The following is a 23,681-nucleotide window of genomic DNA, read 5'->3' as shown; positions in this document are numbered from 1 at the left end:
AAACCTTTTTAATTTGATGTAATCAAAATTATTTATTTTACATTTTGTGATTTTTTTCTAACTCTTGTTTGGTCTTAAAATGTTTCCTTTCCCAAAGATCTGACATGTATACTATTCTGTGTTCACCTAATTTGCTTATAGTTTCTTTATTTATATTCAAGTCATTCACCCAATTTGAATTTATCTTGCTGTAAGGTGTGAGATGTTGAGCCAAACCTAATCTCTCCCACACTGTCTTCCAATTTTCCCAGCAATTTTTATCAAATAGTGGATTTTGGTCCCCAAAACTGGGATCTTTGGGCTTATCATAGACTGTCTTGCTGTGGGCATTTACCCCAGGTCTATGCCACTGATCCTGGCCTGTCTTATTCTTAAAAACATTGACTAATATTAGGGCTCTTCATTAGTAGGTAAATGCTACTTAATGCACAGCTTTTTATTTGGGGGGAAAAAAACAAATTAGAAATAGAATTTGTCATGGTGCCAAAAGGAATTAACAGTAATTTAGGAATAATAAAATTATTTTAAAAAATCTTATTTTTGCTCTTGGGCTAGCTTTTATCCATGGAAAGCTAATTATAATTAGACGTAATGAAATAAACAAGATCCATTTTAAGAAAGAGGCAGTTAAAAATGTTTTCCCATTATCACCTAGTGAAATAAATAAGTGGATCAATTCTAAAAAAAAATCCCTAAGATCAAGATCTGTACAACAATGCGAATCTTTACAATCCCATGGACAAAAAAAATTTGTTTTGAATTTCAATTCTGAAGTGTGTCCATTAGAAACATCCAGGAATTAATTCCATTGTAGATTTGAGGCAGTTCTTAAGAGATCAACCTAGTAAAGAAACAAGTCTGCAGTTTTTTGATTATGCATCAGTCTGTTGTCCTCAGATCTGCAATTTGCATTGGGAAGTAGTGAAGTACTGAAGGAACTTCTGATTTTTTGAGAATTCTTTAAATACATTTTAAAATTTAATACCTACTTTTTAATTGATTATTGACAGCACCAAAATTTTTCCTGATATACTTTGGTGTATTTCTACTTATTCATGGATTAAACTTATTCATACCATTTGACTGAAATTCTTGATTGTAAAATAAGTATTTAAGAAATAAAAGATACCAAATTCATTTATATTTCATTTTCACCATTCTGGTGACATTTTCAAATAGCTAACCAATTTTCTCTAAGTTAAAAAAATTCAAAGCCTAGTCCTCTGTAAACTTCAGGTACTTAAAGGATGAGTGCAGCAACTAAGGGTTTAAAAAAATTTAGTCACAAGCTTACCCAGACCCTAACATTCTCGTAAATTGCTAAATTTAGCCATCTCAAGTACCGTCAGCCCTTCAAACCCTACCCTCAGGTAGAGCCCGCCCGCCACCTGGGGGAGATCCCGAGCGCCACGTGCTTCCCAGTTTGTGTCCGCGCAGGCGTGCCTCGCACGCCCCGCCTTTTAGAAAAGCACAGCCCCGCCCCTTCCGCGGGCTTCAGTGCATTCTGGGAAGAGGGTGGCGGCGATCCGCTTGTCTATGTCACTGCCGGTTGGGGCGCCATCTTGCTCTAGTTTGCGTCTGTAGTGGGGTTGGATGGGACTGTGGCGGCGGTGGCGGCGGCGGCGGTGGTAAGGGGGCGGCGCGCTGGTGGCCGGGCCTGGCCAGCCCCTCCTCCCCGTGGGCTCCGCGGCGTGTCGGGCGCCGGACGCTGGGCGGCGGGGGCGCCGGGCTGGGGGGATGTCCGCCTTCTCGGAGGCGGCGCTGGAGAAGAAGCTGTCGGAGCTGAGCAACTCTCAGCAGAGCGTGCAGACGCTGTCGCTGTGGCTGATCCACCACCGCAAGCACTCGCGGCCCATCGTCACCGTGTGGGAGCGGGAGCTGCGCAAGGGTAAGTGAGGCCCGTCTCCGGGGCCGCCTCTTGTCCCAGACCAGGCTGCCTCCTTGTCCTCTTCTTCATCCTTCCCTCTTCATCTTTTCCTCCTCTTATTCCTCCTTTCCCTCTCCTCTTCATTATTCTTCTTTCTCCTCTTCATCCTTTCCCCCTCCTATCTTACGCTTCTTCCTTTTTCGTTCCTTTCCTTATTCTTTCCTTGCTTTTCCTTCCTCTCTCCTGCCTGTTCCTTCCTCTTCCATATCCATCTCCCCTCTCTCGTCTTCATCCTTTCCCCCTCCACCTCCTTTCCTTTCCTTCTTCCTTTTATGTGCTTTTTCCTCCCTTTTCCTCCCTCCCTCCTTCCTCTTATTCTTCCTCCTACTCCCCCCCACCCCCCACCTTCGCCTGCTGTTAGTGCTGCCGCCTTTCTTCTTTCCTTCCTGCCTTTCCTTCAGTTCTGCGGCTTCTCCCCGGGGTCCACGAAGTCCCCCAGAGAGCCAGAAAGTCTTCCCTGGTTGCGTCCTGCTAGAGGATCCGGGAACCGCGAAGCTCCGAGCTCCTGAGGCAGAACGGTTTATAAACCCCATGCGTGTGGCTACCCGAGGGACCTGCCCATTGCACATCCTTGCTCAGGCTCCCCCAAATTGGGGACACTTTCAATACTCGTGCGAGAAGCAATACATATGTGTCTCTGGAAGCCGCACCCTTGCTTGGGCTCTAGCTGTTAGGCTGGATGAGTTGTGTTTTCCTGAAGCCCTTTTTCTGTGGAGAGGTCAAACAGAACTGGACTGAAGTCTAAAAGGCAGCTGGAGTGGAGGAAGCTTATGTTGATGAATTATTTCCAATTATCTTGTCACACCCAGCTTCTGTAGAATTGGAAATTTAGAGAGAAAGAGCCTTTTTAGAGCTAGAAAAATGAGTCCAGCTTCTTTATTTTACAAAACTAGTCCTCAAGCTTTAGGTAACACAGTGGGGTCTTTGTGGTCAACCAAGGGTTAAAAACTATGTTCAACTTCGCAGAAAGATACTAGCTCGAACGAATTAGCTGTACATTGATTAAAATATTCAAATTTTATCCGAGTATGATATCTTTATGGAATCTAGAGTTCATTGGATAGAATAGTGTGATTATGCCCTAAGGTTATATTGGTTCCATCAAAATGATGACCACTGAACAATTTTCCTTGTTTCTTACCTTTAAAGTTTTTTTTTTAACCCTTATCTTCTATCTTGGAATCAATACTGTGTGTTGGTTCCAAGGCAGAAGAGTGGTCAGGGCTAGGCAATGGGGGTTAAGTGACTTGCCCAGGGTCACACAGCTGGAAAGTGTCTGAGGCCAGATTTGATCCTAGGACCTCTTGTGTCTACGCTTGGCTCTCAATCCACTGAGCTACCCAGCTGCCCCCAACTTTAGAGCTTTAAGAGAATTTAGAGGCCCTCTTATTTTACAGATGAGGAATCTCATGCCAGATGAATTAATTTCCAGTTCAGTAAACATTTTATAGTAAACATTCAGAATGTGCCAGGCAGTGTAGCCACTGGGGCTTAGAAAGAAGCAAAGTCCTTGTCCTCAAGGAGCTTACAGTTTAAAGCAAGGAGACTCTGTAGAGATATATACAAAGTAATCAATTCATTGACTTCCCTAATATCACAGAACTAAAAGTTACAATTAGGATTTAGCCTTATGACCTCTGGTTTCCAAATCCAATCACTGTTTTCCACTATATGCTTCTTTCCCTCTTGTTCATTTGGCCTTTGTAAAGTTAGAAGAAACATCTTATAAAATTTATTTGCACGTTAGATAAACTTTCAGTAAAGCTGAGGAATTGAAATGGGTGCTTGTTTACTTAGATGGAATTATTTACTTGGATATGATTTTATATTATTAGTTGACCTAAAATGGTCATAATGTACTAGGTGTCATTCATGATCTAGATAAACTTTTGTGTTTTTTTTTCAAAACACTTTGCTTTTTCCTCCTGTATTTGTTTCTTATTTGGTTCCAGTTGAAAATATGTGCTCACATTTCTTTTTAAGATTCACTTACTAGCTTGTTTCATGGCATTTGTGTTTCCTGCTTTACCCTCTTTTACCCTGAACAGTTTATTATTTTAATACACTTTGGTTTTCATTTTGTTTGGCGAACCTACATTTTTTTCTTACATATTACTGTCACTCTCAAATATTGTTCACTTATATGTGTCAAATGCTTAAGAACTATGGTTTTGTCTCAGAGGGTTATAGTTATTACTGAAATTAGAAAAATCTTGAGTCAGTGGAACTATGACACAGAATGGCAATATTTACTTAGGCCACATGCTAGAAAAATATATAGCTTGTCTTTAATTTTTCTTAAGCAATAAAATAAGGGTTTATTATTTACCAGCTTACATTTTTTCCCTGTCAGAAGCATTTAGTACTTAATAGCAATACCTATAGCATCAGACTTATGAAACAATCTAATGATGATTGAGGCAAAGTCGGTGTTGCAATGGATAGAGCACTGAATCTGAAGTTAGCAAGATCTGAGTTCAAATGTGGCCCAGATGCTTAATAACTGTGACCCTGGGCAAATCATTTAACCTTTGTCATCACAGGCTTCCTCATTTGTTAAATGAGGATTATTATAACATCTTCAAGGTTGTTGTGAGGCTCAAATGAGGTAATATTTGTAAAATGCTTTGCAAATCTTAAAAGTGCTAGCTTTTATTGATGATGTATGTCTGGCATTTGTAAAATTTCGTACATGATTTTCATTTGAACCTAAAGCAACCCTGTAGGTTTCCTCAAAAGATGAGGAAATTGAGGGAGACAGGGCTTAAATGACTTCCCTATCTGGTGTCAGAGGTGGTACTTGAACTAAGTTTTCCTGATTCTAAGCTCAGTTCTTCATCTGCTCAGGCTGCCTCAGAGATTGTGGAGCTATGTAATTTGGTGAATTAGATGAGGCCAGGGAGTTTGGTTTCCTCATAGGTTGTTGTAATGCCTTTCCACAGTGCCTGTATCTGAAGTAGGAATTAAGTATATGGACACTGAGAATAGTCCCATTTGGACTTTTGTAATTGGGACTTGTAAGCCCTAATTTCACCTCTTATATTAGCAACTTGGTAATAGAATTACTCATTCATTAGTTTTGGTCAGGCTTGTCAGTTATTGTAAAAGCATGACTTTAGTTTTTTATTTTTTTTTTAATTTTTTTTTAAAACCCTTACCTTCCATCTTGGAGTCAATACTATGTATTGGCTCCAAGGCAGAAGAGTGGTAAGGGCTAGGCAATGGGGGTCAAGTGAATTGCCCAGGGTCACACAGCTGGGAAGTGTCTGAGACCAGATTTGAATCTAGGACCTCCCATCTCCAGGCCTGACACTCAATCCACTGAGCTACACAGCTGCCCAAAAGCATGACCATAGTGAAATACAATTAAGTCTATTATCTTATGTATAGATTATTTGTATTAGAAGCAGATTGTATAGCCAGGAATCATCTCTTCCCATAATATGGGGAGTTTCTTGTCACCTCCTTAAATTGGGCTAACCCAATTCCTTTTTATTAGCTGCTCAATCTCATGAGGTAACTTCCTCAGTTTGCCATTTGTTAAGATTAAGATATCGATTGGTATTCATAAAAGGAAGACAATTTTAGGAACCATGGCCTCTCTCCTCCCCTTAGACCCAAGTGTCCCAAATTTTAAGGAAGATGTCTTCTCAAGTTTGCAACTATTCATGCTTTTTCATCCCTGTAAGTATACCTAGAGGGCAGATAGCAAACAAAAGGGGAAGCTGGTACTTTTGAACAATGAAGGTGGTGGGAGTGTTTATTGCCGTTTTTCCATGGACTGTGACTATAGAGGGTAATAAAACATTTACATATTGCTTTAAGATTTTAGAAAGTGCTTTCAGAATAACAAAATGGACTCATTTTGAATTGCATGACTAATTTATTGTATCATTTGTATACCTTGTTGGATTCTCCTGCCTGGCTCAGTAAGCATGTGTTTATCTTTGAATACTATATCAATGATCATTTTCATTTGTGCTCTTTCCAGTTTTTCAAATCTAAAGTTACTCATTCAACAGGTTTCCATGCTCAACAGTTAGTCAAAGGGTTGATTTTTATTAGCCCTCAAATACTCGAACTAAGGAACTGAGTGAACTTGGTAGAATTGATTTTACTTCAAAGTCAAAATAGCTTTACCTAGGATAATTATTACAGTAGGAATAACTGTTCATTTGAGTAAAATAACAGGGAAACTGGTGGCTCCTGGGATAAAAGGGAAGACAAATTGGCATTTGTTTCCGTAGGGCAGAAAACCGAAAATGGTTGGATACAGTTAATCTAATAGTGTAATATAACTGATCTCTAACTGAAACCTTGTCTTTAAGGGCCAGTCAGATGTGCAGCTGCACTTTTTACTTGTACTTTCATCACCTGAAGATGGCATTGAATTCCTCCTGCATAATATGTGTTACACCATTTCCTTGGAAGTTGAAGTTTTTTGAAATTCAAGTTTCTTTACTTAAACTCTATATGTTATTGATGGATTCTGCCTCATTATGTCACTAGATATGTAACAATCTTGGTGATATGAATATTCTTTTCTTTTGTAATTATTTCCTATATTTTTTATAGGTGTTCTCCCCTACCCTTACCTTCCCTGTTAGAGTCAAGTGTGTATTGGTTCCAAGGCAGAAGACCCACTAGAGTTAGGTAATGGGAGTTAAGTGATTTGCCCAGGGTTACACAACTAGGAAGAGATTGAGGTCAAATTTGAATCCAGGACCCCCCTTCTCTAGGCCTGGCTTTCAATCCACTGAGCCACCTAGCTGCCCCCTTGATATGTCTTATATAATAGATCTATCCATTGTAGGCTTTGTAAAAATGATTTAAAATATTTCACCATTTAGAGATAGAAATATCTATCACTAACACTAATGTGTGATGCCCTGAAGGAATGTCATTTTTCACATTAATGTAAAGTTTATCTTTAGCCTTAACTTTGGAACACATGTACCATAAAAATATTTTTTTAAGTTTTCATTAAAACCTCAAAACCAGTCACTTTCAAAGTTTGTATCATTTTTCTTATATCTAGGTTTTGCCCACCTTACCTATCTTCAAAGGCATAGACACATTCAATTCAGCAGACATTTATCAAACATCTATTTTGTATGAGGTACTGTTAAGTAAAGAAATTTTCCTTTTTTGATTTTATATTTTTTCTGAGGGAATTTGATGTTAAGTATAATAAAAAGTAGGCAGTGAAGAGGAAAAAGAGATCAGAGTGGTCTTGGAATATTTGAGGAAGATAAAGGAATAGTTAGGTGTGACAGGACTTATTGAAGTTAGATTTGTCTCATCTAAGTGTTCTTTTGTGAGGGTGACTAGTAGGGAACACTTTTATAGGAAAGCAAAGGAATATAGATTCCTCTGTAGAAATCAGGTGAGACTAGGCAGTGGATACTGGTCCACTTCAAATACCTTGTAAAGTAGAAGTTGGGGCCCTAGGCTAATGGTCTTAAAAAAAAAATTGGACAGCTAGGTGGTTCAGGAAATAGAGAGCCAGGCTTGGAGATGGGAGGTCTTGGATTCAAATTTGGCCTCAGACACTTCCTAGCTGAGTGACCCTGGGCAAGTCATTTAGCCCCAGTTGCCCAGCTTTTATTGCTCTAGTGTTTTGGAACTGATACTTAGTATATACATATGATTTTAAGTCAAAATGTAAGGATTTAAAAAATTATTTCAAATTGACAAGCTCTCTTTCTCTCATCTTACCCCCATTGGGTCAAACCAAACAGATTTCCTGCTTTGGCTATTTCTAAAAATATGTCTCATTTCTACATCATCTATCACCTCTTTTAGGAGGTGGAGTACTATGTTTCATCATCAGTTGGTCTGGGATTCTGGTTAGTTATTGCACTGATCAGAATTCTGAATCTTTAAAAGTTGTTTGTCTTTACTATCTTTTTTACCAGAACAGATTTTTTTTTTAACCCTTACCTTCTATCTTGGAGCCAATACAAGGCAGAAGAGTGGTAAGGGCTAGGCAATGGGGGTTAAGTGACTTGTCCAAGGTCACACAGCTGGGAAGTATCTGAGGCCAGATTTGAACCTAGGACCTCCCATCTCTAGGCCTGATGCTCAATCCACTGAGACACCCAGCTGCCCCCTCCCCCCCAATAGATTTTTTAAAAAGCTAGCTTGTAAGATATTACCATTGGCTTGGTTAAAATAAATTGAGATATGTTTTAAAGATTCTAAAAAATGAATCATTGGAACAATAGCAAGGCATAGGGTAAATAAATAAAGTTTAGCTAAAGGATGAGTCTCTGGGAGCCTTATGGAACTTTGATTGAAAGATAAGGGCTACCCTGCAAAAAAATCTATTCACAATAATATGTGCTAAATATATAAAAAAGATGTAAAACAGATTGTAGTGTGGAAGCAGGAGTAAATAAATAGGTCTTTACTGGTGGAAAATCAGGTAAGATTTCATAGAAGTTACATTTGCATTGGGAGTTTTAAAGTTGGGTAGGAATTTGGCAGAGGAAGTGGATAAAGAAAGAATATGTCAGGTATAGAAGTTAGTGTACTCAAATGCATTGATGAAGACAGGGAAGTCTGCCCTCCACTTAATTGTCAAATTAAACTTCCTAAATTGTAGAGGTATTATCTCATTCTATTCAGTAAATTTCAATGGTTCCTTATTACCTCCAGGATCTAATATAAAATCCTGTTTGTCTTTTAAAGCACTTTATAACATGAACCCTTCTACCTTTCCAGTATTCTTCCACAATAACCCCCTCCATATGCTCTACACTCCATTGACATTGGTTTCTTTGTTTTCCTTGAAAATGACACTTTATCATCTGACTGCATCCTCACCTGCTTCCTAACTTTCTTCAAGTCTTTGCCAAAATCCCACCTCTGCAAGAACATTTTCTGAGTCCCAGTAATGCTAGTGCCTTCCTCCTCAGAGTATTTTATACTCTTTATGCTGTTTATGTACATAATTTTTTTCCATGTTATCTCCTTCATTAGACTGAGCTTCTTGAGAGCAGAAACTGTAATTTTGGGTCACTTGTACTTACATTGACTGGCATAAAGTGGTTATTTAATAAACCCTTGTTGATTTGACTTGAAAGTACATCTTTATAGATTTCAAATTTTTAATCCTATGTTTCATGAAAAGATGTATTTTAAAAATTATTTTGATATGTCTACATATCTCTGAAAGATTTTAGTCCTATTTAGATAATAGGTAAGCTGTGATTTTTCAAAAGTTGTTTTTTGAAGTTATACACTAAAGATGTAAATCTAATATTTTGATTTAGATGGTTTTAAGTAGTTTAATCTGTTGAGTGTGTATTAACTAATTTTAGATAACTTCAGGTGTCATGAATAACCTTTGTTATTGTCTTTTATTTAAGTCCATCTCCCATTGAATTGTTTCTTGTAACAAAGAAAACTTGTCTTTCTCACATTGTTTTAATAATCTTATTAATTTTAGTGTAAAGATGAAGGTCAAAGTGCTAACAAGTCAATTCTCTTGCAAATACTTCTTTTGTTAGATTATTTAAATTACTTTTTTTGGAACTCTGAAAAATTGCTTTTTCCTTTCTTAACTGGGAAAGCTCTATTAGAGGCCCCAGGTCACATCAAAATAATGAAATATATATTCCTCTCTTTGAAAATTAAAGTCCTCACAGCCTGTACTACCTCATTTTCAAGTCCTAACACATATACATCATTTCCCTTCTTGTCCTCTACTTTTCAACCAAACTATCCTACTTGCTTTTTTTCTTATTTGTGCTGTTCTGTGTTTCATTTTAATGCTTTTTCATCATGCCCATTCTTTGCTTGAGTTACATTGTTTATATCTGCCTCTTAAAATCCTTAATTTTCTTCATAGCTCAGTTCATGTACTGTTTCTGTTTTTCACTCTTGCAGTTGCTGTCCCTCCCTCCCATTAAAAAAAAGTATCTTGTGTTTGATTTAAATATATTTACTTATGTATATATGACCTTAATAGAATGAAGGCTCTAGAGATCAGGACTAGATCTTCATCCAGACCATTCCCACTAACAGTAGGTATCCTACAGTACTTTACCTTGGATCCTGTTCTCTTCTCTATCTGTACTGTTTCACTTGGTGATCTTCATCAGCTCCTAATTTCCTAGATTCAATTATCATTTCTTTGCTGATGATTCTCAAATATATATTCACCTGACCTCCCCTCTTGAATCTTCAGCTGCTTCATGAACATTTTGAATTCAGTATCATGATCCTAATTTAAACTCTGTATGTCCAAAATTAAACTCATCCTTTCCCCAAACCTTCCTTCCCTCTTTCCAAACTTCCCTATTACTGTCAACAATTCTCCCAGTCACCCTATCTTTTAGTGTCATACTGCACTTTTCTCTTTTTCTCCTCTTTCCCCATATCTAATCTATTGCTGATGTTTGTTCATTTTACCTTTGTATCATCTCTCTTGTGTGCCTCCTTTTCTCCTGACACTACCACTACTCTGGTGAAGGCCTTTATCACTTGATGGTTGATTATTGCAATAATCTACTGGTTAGTCTGTTTGCTACAAGTGTCTTTAATCCAAATCTGTTTTCCACTTAATGGTCAAAATGACCTTCCAGAAGTATAGACCATGACACTACCCCCTACTCAATAATGCTATGGAACTATTATTAATAAACATTATTAGATTCAGATAAAAAATCTTATTTTTCATGTTCAAAGGTGAGAATCTCCATTAACTGGCATCTTTCTCCTACTTTTAAAGTCTTAATTACTTTATCTTTCCAGCATTCTTTTATTCAGTGATGGAAGTCCCTCTCCTGACTTCAGGAATTTTCACTGACTGTCTTTATGCATGGAATACTCTCCTTTCTTATCTCTGTCCCCTGGCTTCCATTGCTTCATTCAAGTCCCACCTAAAATCCTATCTTCTACTGGAAGCTTTTCCTTTGTTGTTTATTCATTTCAGTCTTAGCTTCACGATCCCCTTTGGGGCTTTCTTGGCAAAGATACTGGAATTGTTTGCCATTTCCCTCTCCAGCTCATTTAACCTATGAGGAAACTGAGGCAAACAAGGTTAAATGACTTGCCCAGGATCACATAGCTGATAAGAATCTAAGATCAGATTTGAACTCCATCTAGTCTTACCTGATTCCAGGCCCATCCTTCTATCTGCTATACCACCAACTGCCTCAAGCCTTAACTAATTCCTCTTAATTCTGGTGCTTTCCACCTTTTGATTATTTCCAATTTATCCTGTACATGCCTTGTCTGTGTATAGTTATTTGCATATTATTTCTGGTATAAGAGCTTTCCTCCCATTCACAGCTAAAGTCCTGGAAAATGCTGCCTTTGAAAAATATCTAAGGTAATTTCCTCCATTTCTTCCTTTCTCACTTTTCAAGCTCCTTGCAGTCTGCAATCTGACCTTATAATTTAACTAAAAACTGATCTCTAGTTACTAGTGATCTTTTCATTGTCAAGGCTAGGGGATTTCTTGATCTCTACAGTGTGTGACAATTTTCACTGCCTTCTCCTAGAGATTCTCATCCCTGAGTATTTGTGACAGCTTTTCCTACTTATCTGACCACTTCAGGCTCCTTCACCAAGTCATTATTTGTGTCCTGACTCCTAAATGGTTGTATAAGGGTCTCTTCTAGTACTCTTCTCTATGTGATTTTATTGACTCCTATGGGTATAGTTAATATAAATCTGGAAGGGATCTTATTATCTGATTTAATTTTTTTTAAGAGATGTGAAAACTGAGATGTAGGGAAGTTATGACTTGCCCAAGGTCACAAGATACATTGAAACAGACCTTGGATTAGAATTTAGGTAACAAGCAAGTCAGAAGCATTTATTAAGTGTTTACTGTGTCAGGCACTGTGTTAAATACTGGGGATACAAATACTAGCCAAAAAGACAGTTCTTGGCCTCAAATAATTTTTATGTCTTAATAGAAGACAACACAAAACAAAATGGAGCTGAAAAGCAGTAGGAGTTTGAGAGAATTTTAGGTCTTGTAAAGTCTTTGTAGGGGAATAAAGACTTGTGACCTGGGCCCTCTCCCCAGAATGGGTCTAAAACAGATTTTCTGACTTAGTTCTTTCTACTAAGCTTTTATTTACAAAATAAAAAGATGAATGTTTCGTTCTGTCTGAATAAAAATCTATTTATTTAAAAGCCATTTGTCATTTTTTTGGCTAGTTGTTTTAGTCATTCAATCAACAAACTTCTATTAAAGGCCTGTTATGCATTGGGAATATAAAATCCAAAACAAATACAAAATTCCTTCCTTGGAAGACAGATACCATGTACATGAAAATATGTAAAAAATAATTTGTGGAAGAAAAGGACAGCAGCAACTAAGGAGGTCTTAAAAGACTTCATTGTAGAGGTGTGGAATCTGAGCTAACTTTTGTAGAAGGCTAAGTATGTATTTAAGAGGTACATTTCAAGAATGGAGGACAGCCTGTGCAAGGGAAAAGAGTTAGAAAATGAAATGTTCAGTTTTTTTTTTAAATTTAATTTTTATTGTCATTTAAAACACTTCCACATTGATTCCATGTTGGTCATTCTTGTAAGAGCAAACTCATATATAACCAAAACCCCTAAATAGAATCATAAATATATAGATGTGAAAGACAACTTGAATAGTTTCTGTGGAGGTGGCTAGCATGAAATGTTCAGTTTGGGAACAGGAAGCACATTCATTTGGCTGGAATATAGTGTATGAAGGGGCAGGTGGAACGACGTCGAGAACTTTTCTCTTAGGTTCTTTTATAATAACTGCTACAACTGAGAAAATACAGAAAACTGTACCTTTTACTTTTAAAATGCAGAGTTCAGACCTCAACACTACATACATACATACATATATTTTTCAATTCTATTTGTTCATACATACAAAATTTTAAAAATTTATTTTCCTGAAAAAGTGCTTAAATGATTTAATAACCAAGATGAATTTAAACATATCCTAAAAGTACTTTATTTAATCAGTAAGAATTGCCAACTGTGTTACTGAAATTAAGTATTACATATTCAGGCTCAATTGTGAGAGTTGAAAGGTTTTTTTCTTTGGCTTGGTTGACTCTGGGGTCTAACCTTCCCGGAAACTAAAATATTTCAATAATAAATCCAATCCACGTGATAAAAGTTTAACTTGGCAATCCACAAGTTTCCCAACCAACTTTCCCATTTGACACTTTGCTGGATAGACTGAAGATAACTGGCCTTCTGTTGCTATGCCACTTAGGTTAGAAGTAGGATTAATTATTATTTTTTTTAAATACTTCATATAATTATTCCTAGATTGCAATAAACCAGTAAACAGAACATTTTTAAAAGCCAGGAATTTTGAAACCAAGATTTTCTTTTATTCCCCCCATTCATTCACCTAATTAATTAATTTAATTTTTTGGTGTTTTTAAAAAATTCAATTAATTAAATTAATTTAGACTATTTTCCCATGATTACATGATTCATGTTCTTTCCCTCTCCTCCCTTTCCCCTCCCATAGCCAATGAGCAATTTAACTGAGTTTTACCTGTATCAAGACCTATTTCCATATTATTAATATTTGCAGTAGAGTGATCAATTAATAAAGTTTACATTCCCAACATTCATTTATTTTATCCTCAAGTTTCTCAGCTCCTCCCCACTCTCCTTGCATCACAGAAGGTCCAGGAGACCCACATGTTAATACAAATTAAGTTTGTCCTATTTTCCCTTTTCAGTTCACTCTGGAGGTAACATTACAATTCTTCCAGTATTCTGTAGCTGTGTATAATGCTTTCTTGATTCTACTCATTTCATGGTTCATCCTGTGTAGTTATTTCCATGTTTTATAAAATTAGCCTGCTCATCACTTATGATACAGTAGTATTCCATCACAATCATAAACCACAATTGTTTAGCCATTCTCTAGTTGATGGGCATCCTCTCAATTTCCAGTTCTTTGCTACTACAAAGAGAGCTACTATAAATATTTTGGAACATATGAATTCTTTTCCCTTTAATCTGACCTCCTTAGGAAACAGACCCAGCACTGTTATTGTTGGGTCTAAGGGTATACACAATTTTATAACTCTTCAGTTGTAATTCCAAATTGTTCTCCAGAATGGTTGGATCAATTCACAGTTTCACCAACAATGTATTAGTGTGCCATTTTTCCACATCCTTTCCAACATTTGTCATTTTAGGCAGTCTGAATGTGAGATATTTCAGCCTTGTTTTGATTTTCCTTTCTCTAATCTGTAGTGATTTTTTATTAATTTGTATTTTTTTATATAATCTGTAGAGCATTTTTTCATACACCTACATATGGATTTGATTTCTTCATCCAAAAATTGTCTATTCATATCTTTTACCAATTGGCTTATACATTTGTCAAAGTTTTCTATATATTTTTGATATGAGACTTCTATCTGAGAGGGTGTTTATAAAAAATTTCCTCCAATTTTCTGCTTTCCTTCTAATTTTGGCAACATTTGTTTTATTTGTGCAAAATCTTTTTAGTTTAATGTACTCAAAATTATTCATTTTACATTTCACAGTGCTCTCCATTTCTTGTTGACTAATAAATTCCTCTCAATAAATCTCATAGGTAATATATCACCTATTGTTTACTTATGATATCTCCTTTTATGTCTAGATCAGGATCTTATCTTTCTTACTCTGTTCTTAATTTCTGCCAAACTACTTTCTACTTGTCTCAACAATTTTTTTCCAAAAGTGATTTCTTATCACAAAAAGGCTAGATTCGAACCTTGGACCTCCTGTCTCCAGACCTGGCTCTTTCTACTAAGATACCCTCTGATTTTGGGCATTTTCACTGCTTATCCCCCTTGCCTAGAAATCCTGCCTTTTGTCATAAGCCCTGATTTCCCCTTAATACTACTGCCTTTTTCTTAAAATTATCTTTTAATTCATCCTGTAAGTCTTTTTTTCGGGAGGAAACAGTTTTAATGTTATTTCCTCAACAGGTGAGGCTCTTTAGGGATTGTTTTTGCCTTTCTTTGTGTCACTTGTGCTTAACATAGTGATTGACATAGTGTAGAAAATAAATGTGGATCGACTTAACTTTTCCAATGAAAATATAAGAATTTGAGATAAAAAAGTGTTATAGTCAGCCAATAACTTAAAAAAAAAAAGATGTGCTCCCAAAACTTTATAAAAGTTATTGATATGTTGCTGATATATATGTGTGGAAGCATACTTAAGACCACCTTTTTTAGTAAATATTAACAAATATTTTCCTTGAAATCCCTTTTCTAGACATCTGAGTAAAATAACATTTTGGAAAGGTAGAGGGAAATAGATTAAAGATAATATTTAACCTCTTAACAAAGATTAACTAATTTTTCCACTTCTCTGCTTCTCTAGTCCTGAAGCAATTGACTTTATGATCTACCCAAGGGATTTTTCCTCTGTTCTGTTGGAAAAGATCTCCATGTTGATCTTCCTTTGTCTCTTCAAGAGCAATGGTCCAAGAGGGGATGGGGTATGATTTGTTTAAAGTTCTGGAATGTTAACTCTGGATTATATTTTTACATATTATAATTTTATTCATATTCCTACAAATATTACCTGAAATCATCTTGGGGACAGATTGTTGTGTAGGAGGGCATGGGAGGCAATACTAGTTTGAGGATCTCTCTAAGATAGAAATTCCCATATCTTATATTCATGTTAAACAAAGGTCCTGACAAACTTGATAGAGGTTTCCATGTCAGTCCCTAAACTCCTATCTAATCCATAGTATAATTTAATTGATTTCTGTGGTCCCTTTTATCTCTACAACTATAATGATAGCATTGGAACAATATTATGTTTTGATTTGTGATAATGAAAGATTAGAATCATTTTGTGCGTAGTGATTTGGGAAACAACCAAACGAACTATACAATTGTAATGAAACTCTTTAAGGAATATGACCTTTAAGGTTTATTCCAATTATAACTATGATTTTATAAAAGACAAGTATGAACAGTTCAAAGAAACATTGGAAGACTTATGAATTGAAGTAGAGTGAAAGAAGCATAGCCAGAAGAATAAGGTATAACAGCAATATAAAGGAGAACAGTATTAAGAGGCCACAGAACTTGGGTTGATGGAGGTACTCTTCTAAGTATACATCCATTGTTTCTGTCAAAAATGGATAAACTTAATTAAAATTTATTTTTTAAAATATTTTTCCATGTTTACATGATTCATTTTCTTTCCCTCTCCCCTCCCAGAACCAACAAGCTATTCCACTGGGTTATACAAATGTTATCACTTGATACCTATTTCCATATTCATTTTTGCAGTAGAGCAGTCTTTTAAAATCAAACTCCAAATCATATACCCATATAAACAAGTGATAAGTCATGTTTTTCTTGTGTGTTTATACTCCCACAGTTCTTTCTCTTGATGTGGATAGCATTCTTTTTCATAAGTTCCTTAGGATTGTCTTGGATCATTGCTACTAGTAGTAAAGTCCATTAGATTGGATCATTCTACAATGCTTCACTTTCTGTGTACAATCTTTTCTCTTCATTTCATCATGCACCAGTTTGTGGAGGCTCTTCCAGTTCATATAGAAATCCTTCAGATCATCATTCCTTATAGCACAGTTGTATTCCTTTACCATCACATACCACAGTTTATTCAGACATTCCCAAATCAAGGAACACCCCCTCATTTTCCTTTTTTTTGTCACAAAAATGGGTAAACTTCAAAAGAATGTGGCATTTGCTGCTAGAGACTCAGCAACATCTTCTGGTAGGATGTCTAGGAGATCAGGTCAAATCACCAAATAATATTTTTGTAGGAAAACATGAGCATAAACACTTCCTCCCAACTCCCACCCCTCAGACATTTAAGGAATAAAGAAAATTACTTGTTAAACTATATTTCATATGATAAATTGAACACTTTTGAGGCAGATAAATGTAATGATTTCTGCTTCTACTTAGGCAATAGAAATTTTATTTCCTATTGTTACTTCATATTTTTATTTTGTATTGCATTTGAATGATTAAAGTGATGTCTTAAGTTAGTGATTGAGAAAACCTAAAAGCCCTGATTTTCCTAACCATCTTAGATATTAAAAAGAATGGACTCCCCTCCCATTCCTCTTGACATTAAACTTGATTATCTGTATAATACTAATCCTGATCTTTTATTTTTAACATTCTATGTTTAATTTTCTCCTTTTTCTAGGAAGAAGACATTTCCTCTGCTTTTTACATCGCAAATAACTTCTACAGCAACAGCAAGTGACAGCATTAGCTTGGGAGGGAAGATAATATTCAGACTTTTTCTAGTAGTAAAGCTAGTCTGACTGTGAGGGTGGGAAATTTCATGGGGAAAACACGCCAGACTTTCTTCAAGGATATAGAAAAAAGAGTGGTTTGATTTTTTTTTTCCCTTAGCCCAATTTTTGGGCAGAAACTACCCTGTGAATTAATGCATAGGGTTTTCAAGTACAGAAGCAGAAAAAAATAATTGGGGTGGGCTCAGAGGGCTTTTTTGACTGTTAGTAGAAGTGACACTTGAGCATGTTTCTCCTCCAACTATTTGTTTGGATGAGTATTGTGCTTTTTTTTTCAGAAGGTGTCTTTTGTATATAATCGCATGTTCATTGTTTTAATTTCTCTTTCTATAGCATCTGTCTGCAGACTACTTTGCTACTATTGTAGGAAACAGCATCTATGACTTTGGAGGTATTTATGCCTGAAGGTCTAGATTAGACAAAGATTGTATAAATTATCAAAATTATAAATTGAAAGTAGGACTTTATTTAATTTCATTTTAATGATTCATCCCATTTGGATGCATTGGAACATCATTTTGTAGTGTCAGTTATTTGACTGGAAACTGGAGACTCAACAGTTGTGAATTAATCATCCTTTATAGTAATTTTGCCTGTCCATATTATCTAACTGCATATAGTAAAATCTAAACTAACCATGTGTATTTTCAGGCTTATATTTAACCAACAATTTGCCTTTACTCTCAATCCCTGAATCCTGAAGCCTTCCTGCTATCTATTATATTCATTTAGATCTCAAATATGGAGGAATACCTGTAATTATTATGATTTTTAGAGAGAGATTTTGTAATTGTAGGCCCTTAAGTATATAGGAAGAAATGAACTGCCAAGGTTTGATGGGGGAAAGATTGCTCGATACAGATGATAATTCGAAGGTAAATATGGGTTTAACAATGATTGTTTCTTAGTATTAATTTATAAACTAAGTTTATTGGTGATCATATCCTGCCTTCAGTATGTTTTTAGTCAGAATCTTGTGATTTTTTTTTCCTACTCCTAGGTTAATATATGGACTCTTTCATTGTATTATAACTTCCAGAATTGCATGGAAATCTATTAAGCATTTTGAAATGTTACAGTAGTGAAGGGTGGCCAAACAAGAATTGACTAGAAAGGAGAAAACTACAATCCCCCAGCTAGTTTTGGGATGTTTACTCTTTCATCAGAGATTTGAATAAGGAAGGGAGATCAGATAGGGTTAGTTGCTAGTCTTTTTCCTTAAGTAAATCTCCTGCTTCAACAAAACCTGAAGCGCCACCCCCAGGTACCATCATCCTGCACATAGCACATGACTATATGTAAAAAATGAGTAATTCAGGAGCAGGTGAGTCAGCAGGGAAGTACAATAGAGAAACTAGTAGTAGTAAGGAGAAAGCAGTAAGACCTGTATCTGGGTGGGTGGGTGGGGGGAGAACAGTATTTGGGAGTCTCTATATTAGTTAGAAACCCAGTCAGGGGCACCTAGGTGGCTTAGTGAATAGATATCTAGACCCAGAGATGGGAGGCCCTGGGTTCACATGTAGCCTCAGACGCTGTGAGACACAGGGTAACTGTGTGACTTAAGAAAATCCCCATTGCCTAGCCATTACTGCTCTTCTGTCTTGGAACCAATACACAGTATTAAATTTTTTTTTAAACCCTTACCTTCCTTCTTGGAATCAATACTGTGTATTGGTTCCAAGGCAGAAGAGTGGTAAGAGCTAGGTAATGGGGGTTAAGGGACTTGCCCAGGGTCACACAGCTGGGAACCTAGGACTTCCCATCTCTGGGCCTGGCTCTCAATCCACTGAGTCACCCAGCTGCCCCCCACAGTATTAATTCTAAGATGGAAGGTATGGGTTTAAAAAAGAAACTTAGAGAAAAAGGAGTGTGTAATTGTTGAATGCAATGATGCTACAAAATGCTTTTGTTATAAGTAGTTTTATCTGTCTCACCTTTAAAGCTATAGCTCATATGGTGCTCTGGTTGTACTCAGATATATGAACATAATAAATAAAATATAAAGTTCTGACATCTTGAGTTATGGCAAAATATAGATGACCTTACTTAATAAATGGAGTTTTGCAGATTATAGCACATTCCTTATTACAAAGATCTTAATTCTGGTAGTGGAAAATATGTTAGAGCAGAAATTAGGTAATTATACCATGGAGAAAGCTGTAAAGAGGTTTAGCTTGTTTTCTACCAAAAAAACTGCAAATTGTTGCCAAGAAAGAATAAGGAGAACCCTAATTACAGACCAGATTTGGGGAGAATAGGATTCTTTTAGCGCTTCTCATAGTTCCCCTCAACACAGTGTCCTCTTTATTAGGATAAATTTGACTATGTCTTTAATTGAGACAAAATCTTTCTAGCATTATTAGCTATTTTGGGCATCTCATCAGATCCCATGGCATATTTGGTCAAATAAATCAGGCAGATTTATTCTTAGTTAAGTGAAATATTTGATTAAGGAGTCTTTCTGTGTAATCAAAATTGTCTGGTGATTTTTTTTTTAAATGGAGAAGGTAATATTTCTTGTATCTGAAATACAACATACCAATAGTACTCTTGCTGGCCTTTTACTTTATCAAATTGAGCTAGATGATTTTTCCAGAATGTGTAATTTCAAGATAAGAAGTTAAATGCTGCTATAATGAAGGATTGGAAAAATAACTGACTTAACAATGATTAGATTGAATAATGAATAGCTGGGAACGGACAGTTTGAATTCTGTTTAGAATTATAAATATTGGGGGCAGCTGGGTAGCTCAGTGGATTGAGAGCCAGGCCTAGAGATGGGAGGTCCTGGGTTCAAATGTGGCCTCAGACACTTCCCAGCTATGTGACCCTGGGCAAGTCACTTAACCTCCATTGCCTAGCCCATACCTCTCTTCTGCCTTGGAGCCAATGCACAGTATCGACTCCAAGAAGGAAGGTAAGGGTTTAAAAAAAAAAAGAATTATAAATATTTTTGTAAATGCATTTATTTCTTTAGTTTGGTTTAGAATTTTATTGGTTCCTCCAAGGTACAGGTGCTCCATTTTTCTTCTTCACTGCTCTCACGTATTTCTCTTATTTTTATTTATATATATATATACACACACATATATATATATGAAGAGGGGAAAAACTTGTACTATTTAGTTTTTTGTACTTTTGATTTATGCTGACCACACGTTATGACCTTCTGGCTTATGCTCTTCAAAAAATATTTTTTTATGTCTCCTCTATAAACACTGAAATTCTGGTGTTTGGGAGTTGGGATTTACAATTCTGTTTATGATAGATTCAGCAGCATTATAGTTGTTTGTCCTTTAAGTCTAAACTAGTTGTTTAGATAACTTCCAAAGTAATTTGAAGAGAATAAAGCCTTGTGGTTTTAAACCTTTTAGCAGATAAATTCAGAAATACCCTCTTTACAACATATATTTATTCAAATTCTTATCCTCTTGGCCTTCTCTTCTGCTTACTGTCCATCTTCCTCCTCTTCTACTTTATAGATGGGATATATAGATGGGATCCAGTCATTTTTGTTTTAAAAAGTACTAGTTACTTTATGTTTATGTGAAGGCTCAGGATTATAATGCAGCTGTTTTAATTTTATCTTGTGGGAAGAGATTATACATGTTGGGCAAATATACACTTAAGTAATTGATTCCAGCTTTGAGATTCTATCATAATCCCATTTTTAGCGACCAAAGGGTAATTTTTGTAATCTTATTTTTAAAAAGCCAACTAACTTTAGAAGTTCTATTTTTGTTTTTAAGACACTATCATTTATCTGACTGTGCATACTAGGTATAGTATATCTAAATTCTTTAGGGACAGGAAATAGAAATCTTTTATTGAATAAAATGGAAATTTTAATATTTGATTAAAATGCTTATCTTCCTAGTTATTTGAATAAAATGTTTTTTTAGTTTGCCTCTGAAACTGAGTGCAGGGTTTTGCTGTCTCCTAAGTCTCTGGAACAGCTCTTTGTTTGTGTGAGAGATGATTTGTATGAAATAATATCATCACACACCAACAACATGGATATAGGTTCTGATCAAGGGCACATTTAATACCCAATGAAATTGCATGTCAGCTGCGGGAAGGGGAGGGAGGGAAATAATGTGATTCTTGTAACCAAGGAATAATGTTCTAAATTTACTAAATAAATAAATTAAAAAACTGTAAAAGGGAAAAAAAATAGTATCACAGAAAAAAAAAGTGTGGTTATATTTTGGGGAGGAGATTTTGACAGGATGGTAATAAAGAGTGCAAGGGCAGAAAGGATTGTTTTGAAATTGATACTTAAGAGAAAAATGAGAGAATAGATTAGCAAAATTAGTGTATCAAATATAAACCATTGTCATTTAAAGCTTTTCACACAACCTGATTCCTTCCTATTATTTTTTTAAACCCTTACCTTCTGTCTTGGAATCAATGCTGTGTATTGGTTTCAAGGCAGAAGAGTGGTAAGGGCTAGGCAATGGGGATTAAGTGACTTGCTCAGAGTCATACAGCTGGGAAGTGTCTGGGCCAGATTTGAACCTAGGACCTCTTGTCTCTAGGCCTGGCTCTCAATCCACTGAGCTATGCAGCTCTCTCCCCCATTTTTTTTTTTAAACACAATATTCTCTACTTTGATTCTTTTTGGTGTAGTTACTATTCTTCACATTATAATTTATCTCCTATCTTGTATGTTTTTTTCACTTAAAAAAAAACAAACAAACAACCCTTACCTTCTTAGTACCAGTTAGTTGTGTCATTTCTAAGAGAGAAGAGCAGCAAGGGTTAGGCAATTGGGGTTAAGTGACTTGTCTAGGGTCACATAGTTAGGAAATGTCTAAGGCCAGATTTGAATTCACCATGTCCTCTGGACTCCAGGCCTGACACTATCTACTTTGCTACTTGGCTGCCTCAAGTCTTTTGGTTAAATATTTCCTTGCAGATATTTAAGGAGATGATCACATGTGGGTTATGTGATCCTTTCATGTATGTTATGTTAGTTCCTTTCATGTATAGATTGGTCTAATTAGCTGCTGAAGTTCTTTCCCATTTTTAAATTTTGTGATTCTTTGAATATATTACCTACCTCATAAGGGAATGTACTTTAAATGAGATAAGAGATGCTGAGCATTTGGTAAACTAGCATGGTATTGTAGATATCATTGTAATGGATAGGTGCTGGATTTAGAGACAAATCACTTAGCTTTTGTGGGACACCTAAATAGACTCTAGATTCCCTTTCTTCTCTAATAAGTATGAGTCTTTGAATCTGGGCTCAAATCTCAGTTGCCATTTGCTAGCTGGTGATTGAAGTTACTTAATCTCTCTGAGATTTAATTTTGTTTTCTCTAAAATGGGCCATAATAATTCCTTCTCCATGGAGTTACTGTGAAATTAAAATGCGGTAATGTTTGTAAAGTGCTTTGCAAGTTTCTAAGTGCTATGGCAATTGTTGTTATAAATGAGAAGGGACAGTTATAGTTATTCAAGAGCTATTGAGCACAGAAGTTTATGAACCACTATTATAGATCTGAATATTTCAATTAGTGCTAAGCTTTAGGAGCAGGAATCAGGATAAGAGACATTTAATAGTGTTTATGCTGCCATGAGGGCAGGTGCCAAGATAATATGGCTTGAGAGAGGACAGAATGGAGTAGCTTACTAGTAGTATAGTTAAAATTTTTTTCTTGATAAGCATTAACAAAATGAACACTTCCACATTCAAAGAACAGAAAAAAAGAGAACCACATGAAATTGTGACTCTCCATTACATACAATTCTTGAAAACATATTTCAAATTTAACATGGTAGTTCCAACACTGCTTTACTTACCTGGGTCCCATTCTGCATTTTCTTTTTACGGAATAGATTTTTTTTATGACTACTTTTTTCTAGTTAGCAAAGAATAAATCATGCATGATTGTTTCATCAGGCAAGTGAATTTTTAAAATGTAACTAATCTTTAGATGTTCTCTTTCTCAAGCTCTCAATCCTTACATTATGTCTTAGAATGGATATTAAGTATTTCTTCCTATGAATAAGAGTGATAAGGAATCAGCAGTTGTGGTTAAATGATTTATCCAGGGTTACACCACTAAAAAGTGTCTGAGACCATATTCAAACCCAGATCTTCACAACTCCAGGCCTAGTGAGCTATCTTCTATGCTCTCTAGCTGCCCTGAATGTACTCTACTGGGGCTATAATTGGTGTTCTCATACTTATTCTCCTATAATATACAAATAAAATATGCTTTAATAAGGTAGTAAAGGAAAAATAATATAACTAAGAGGAAAAGAAAGATCTAAGTTTGTATAGGAGATAAGTTCATTTCTAGCAATGAATGGAAGAATTGGGTATAGTGAAAAATTGGGGCAGCTACATGGGTTTTTCATTCATTTTATTTTAAACTGACACAACCTTCTATCTCCTTTTTAATATATGTGAAGTAGATATTTTGAAAATCCAAATAATCTGAAGATGTTTTT

The 23,681-nt window shown here is 35.9% G+C and overlaps 1 protein-coding gene across 3 annotated transcripts in view; it reads left to right on the top strand.

The window, feature by feature from the left end:
* The first annotated feature begins 1,498 nt into the window (after positions 1-1,498).
* RPRD1A (regulation of nuclear pre-mRNA domain containing 1A) overlaps positions 1,499-23,681 on the top strand; it is a 90,190-nt gene continuing 68,007 nt past the window's right edge. For 2 of the 3 annotated variants that reach the window (XM_001362745.4, XM_007486751.3), the window contains exon 1: positions 1,500-1,888. In XM_001362745.4, coding sequence (XP_001362782.1) covers positions 1,738-1,888 — 151 coding nt within the window. In that variant the 5' untranslated portion in view covers positions 1,500-1,737. Of the gene's footprint in view, positions 1,889-23,681 lie in introns of all 3 variants that reach the window. The other variant, XM_007486750.3, reaches the window with a different exon arrangement.

The sequence above is a fragment of the Monodelphis domestica genome, chromosome 3 (genome assembly GCF_027887165.1).
Source record: "Monodelphis domestica isolate mMonDom1 chromosome 3, mMonDom1.pri, whole genome shotgun sequence".
NCBI classification, from domain to species: domain Eukaryota; kingdom Metazoa; phylum Chordata; class Mammalia; order Didelphimorphia; family Didelphidae; genus Monodelphis; species Monodelphis domestica.
This window is presented reverse-complemented; position numbering and strand designations above follow the sequence as displayed.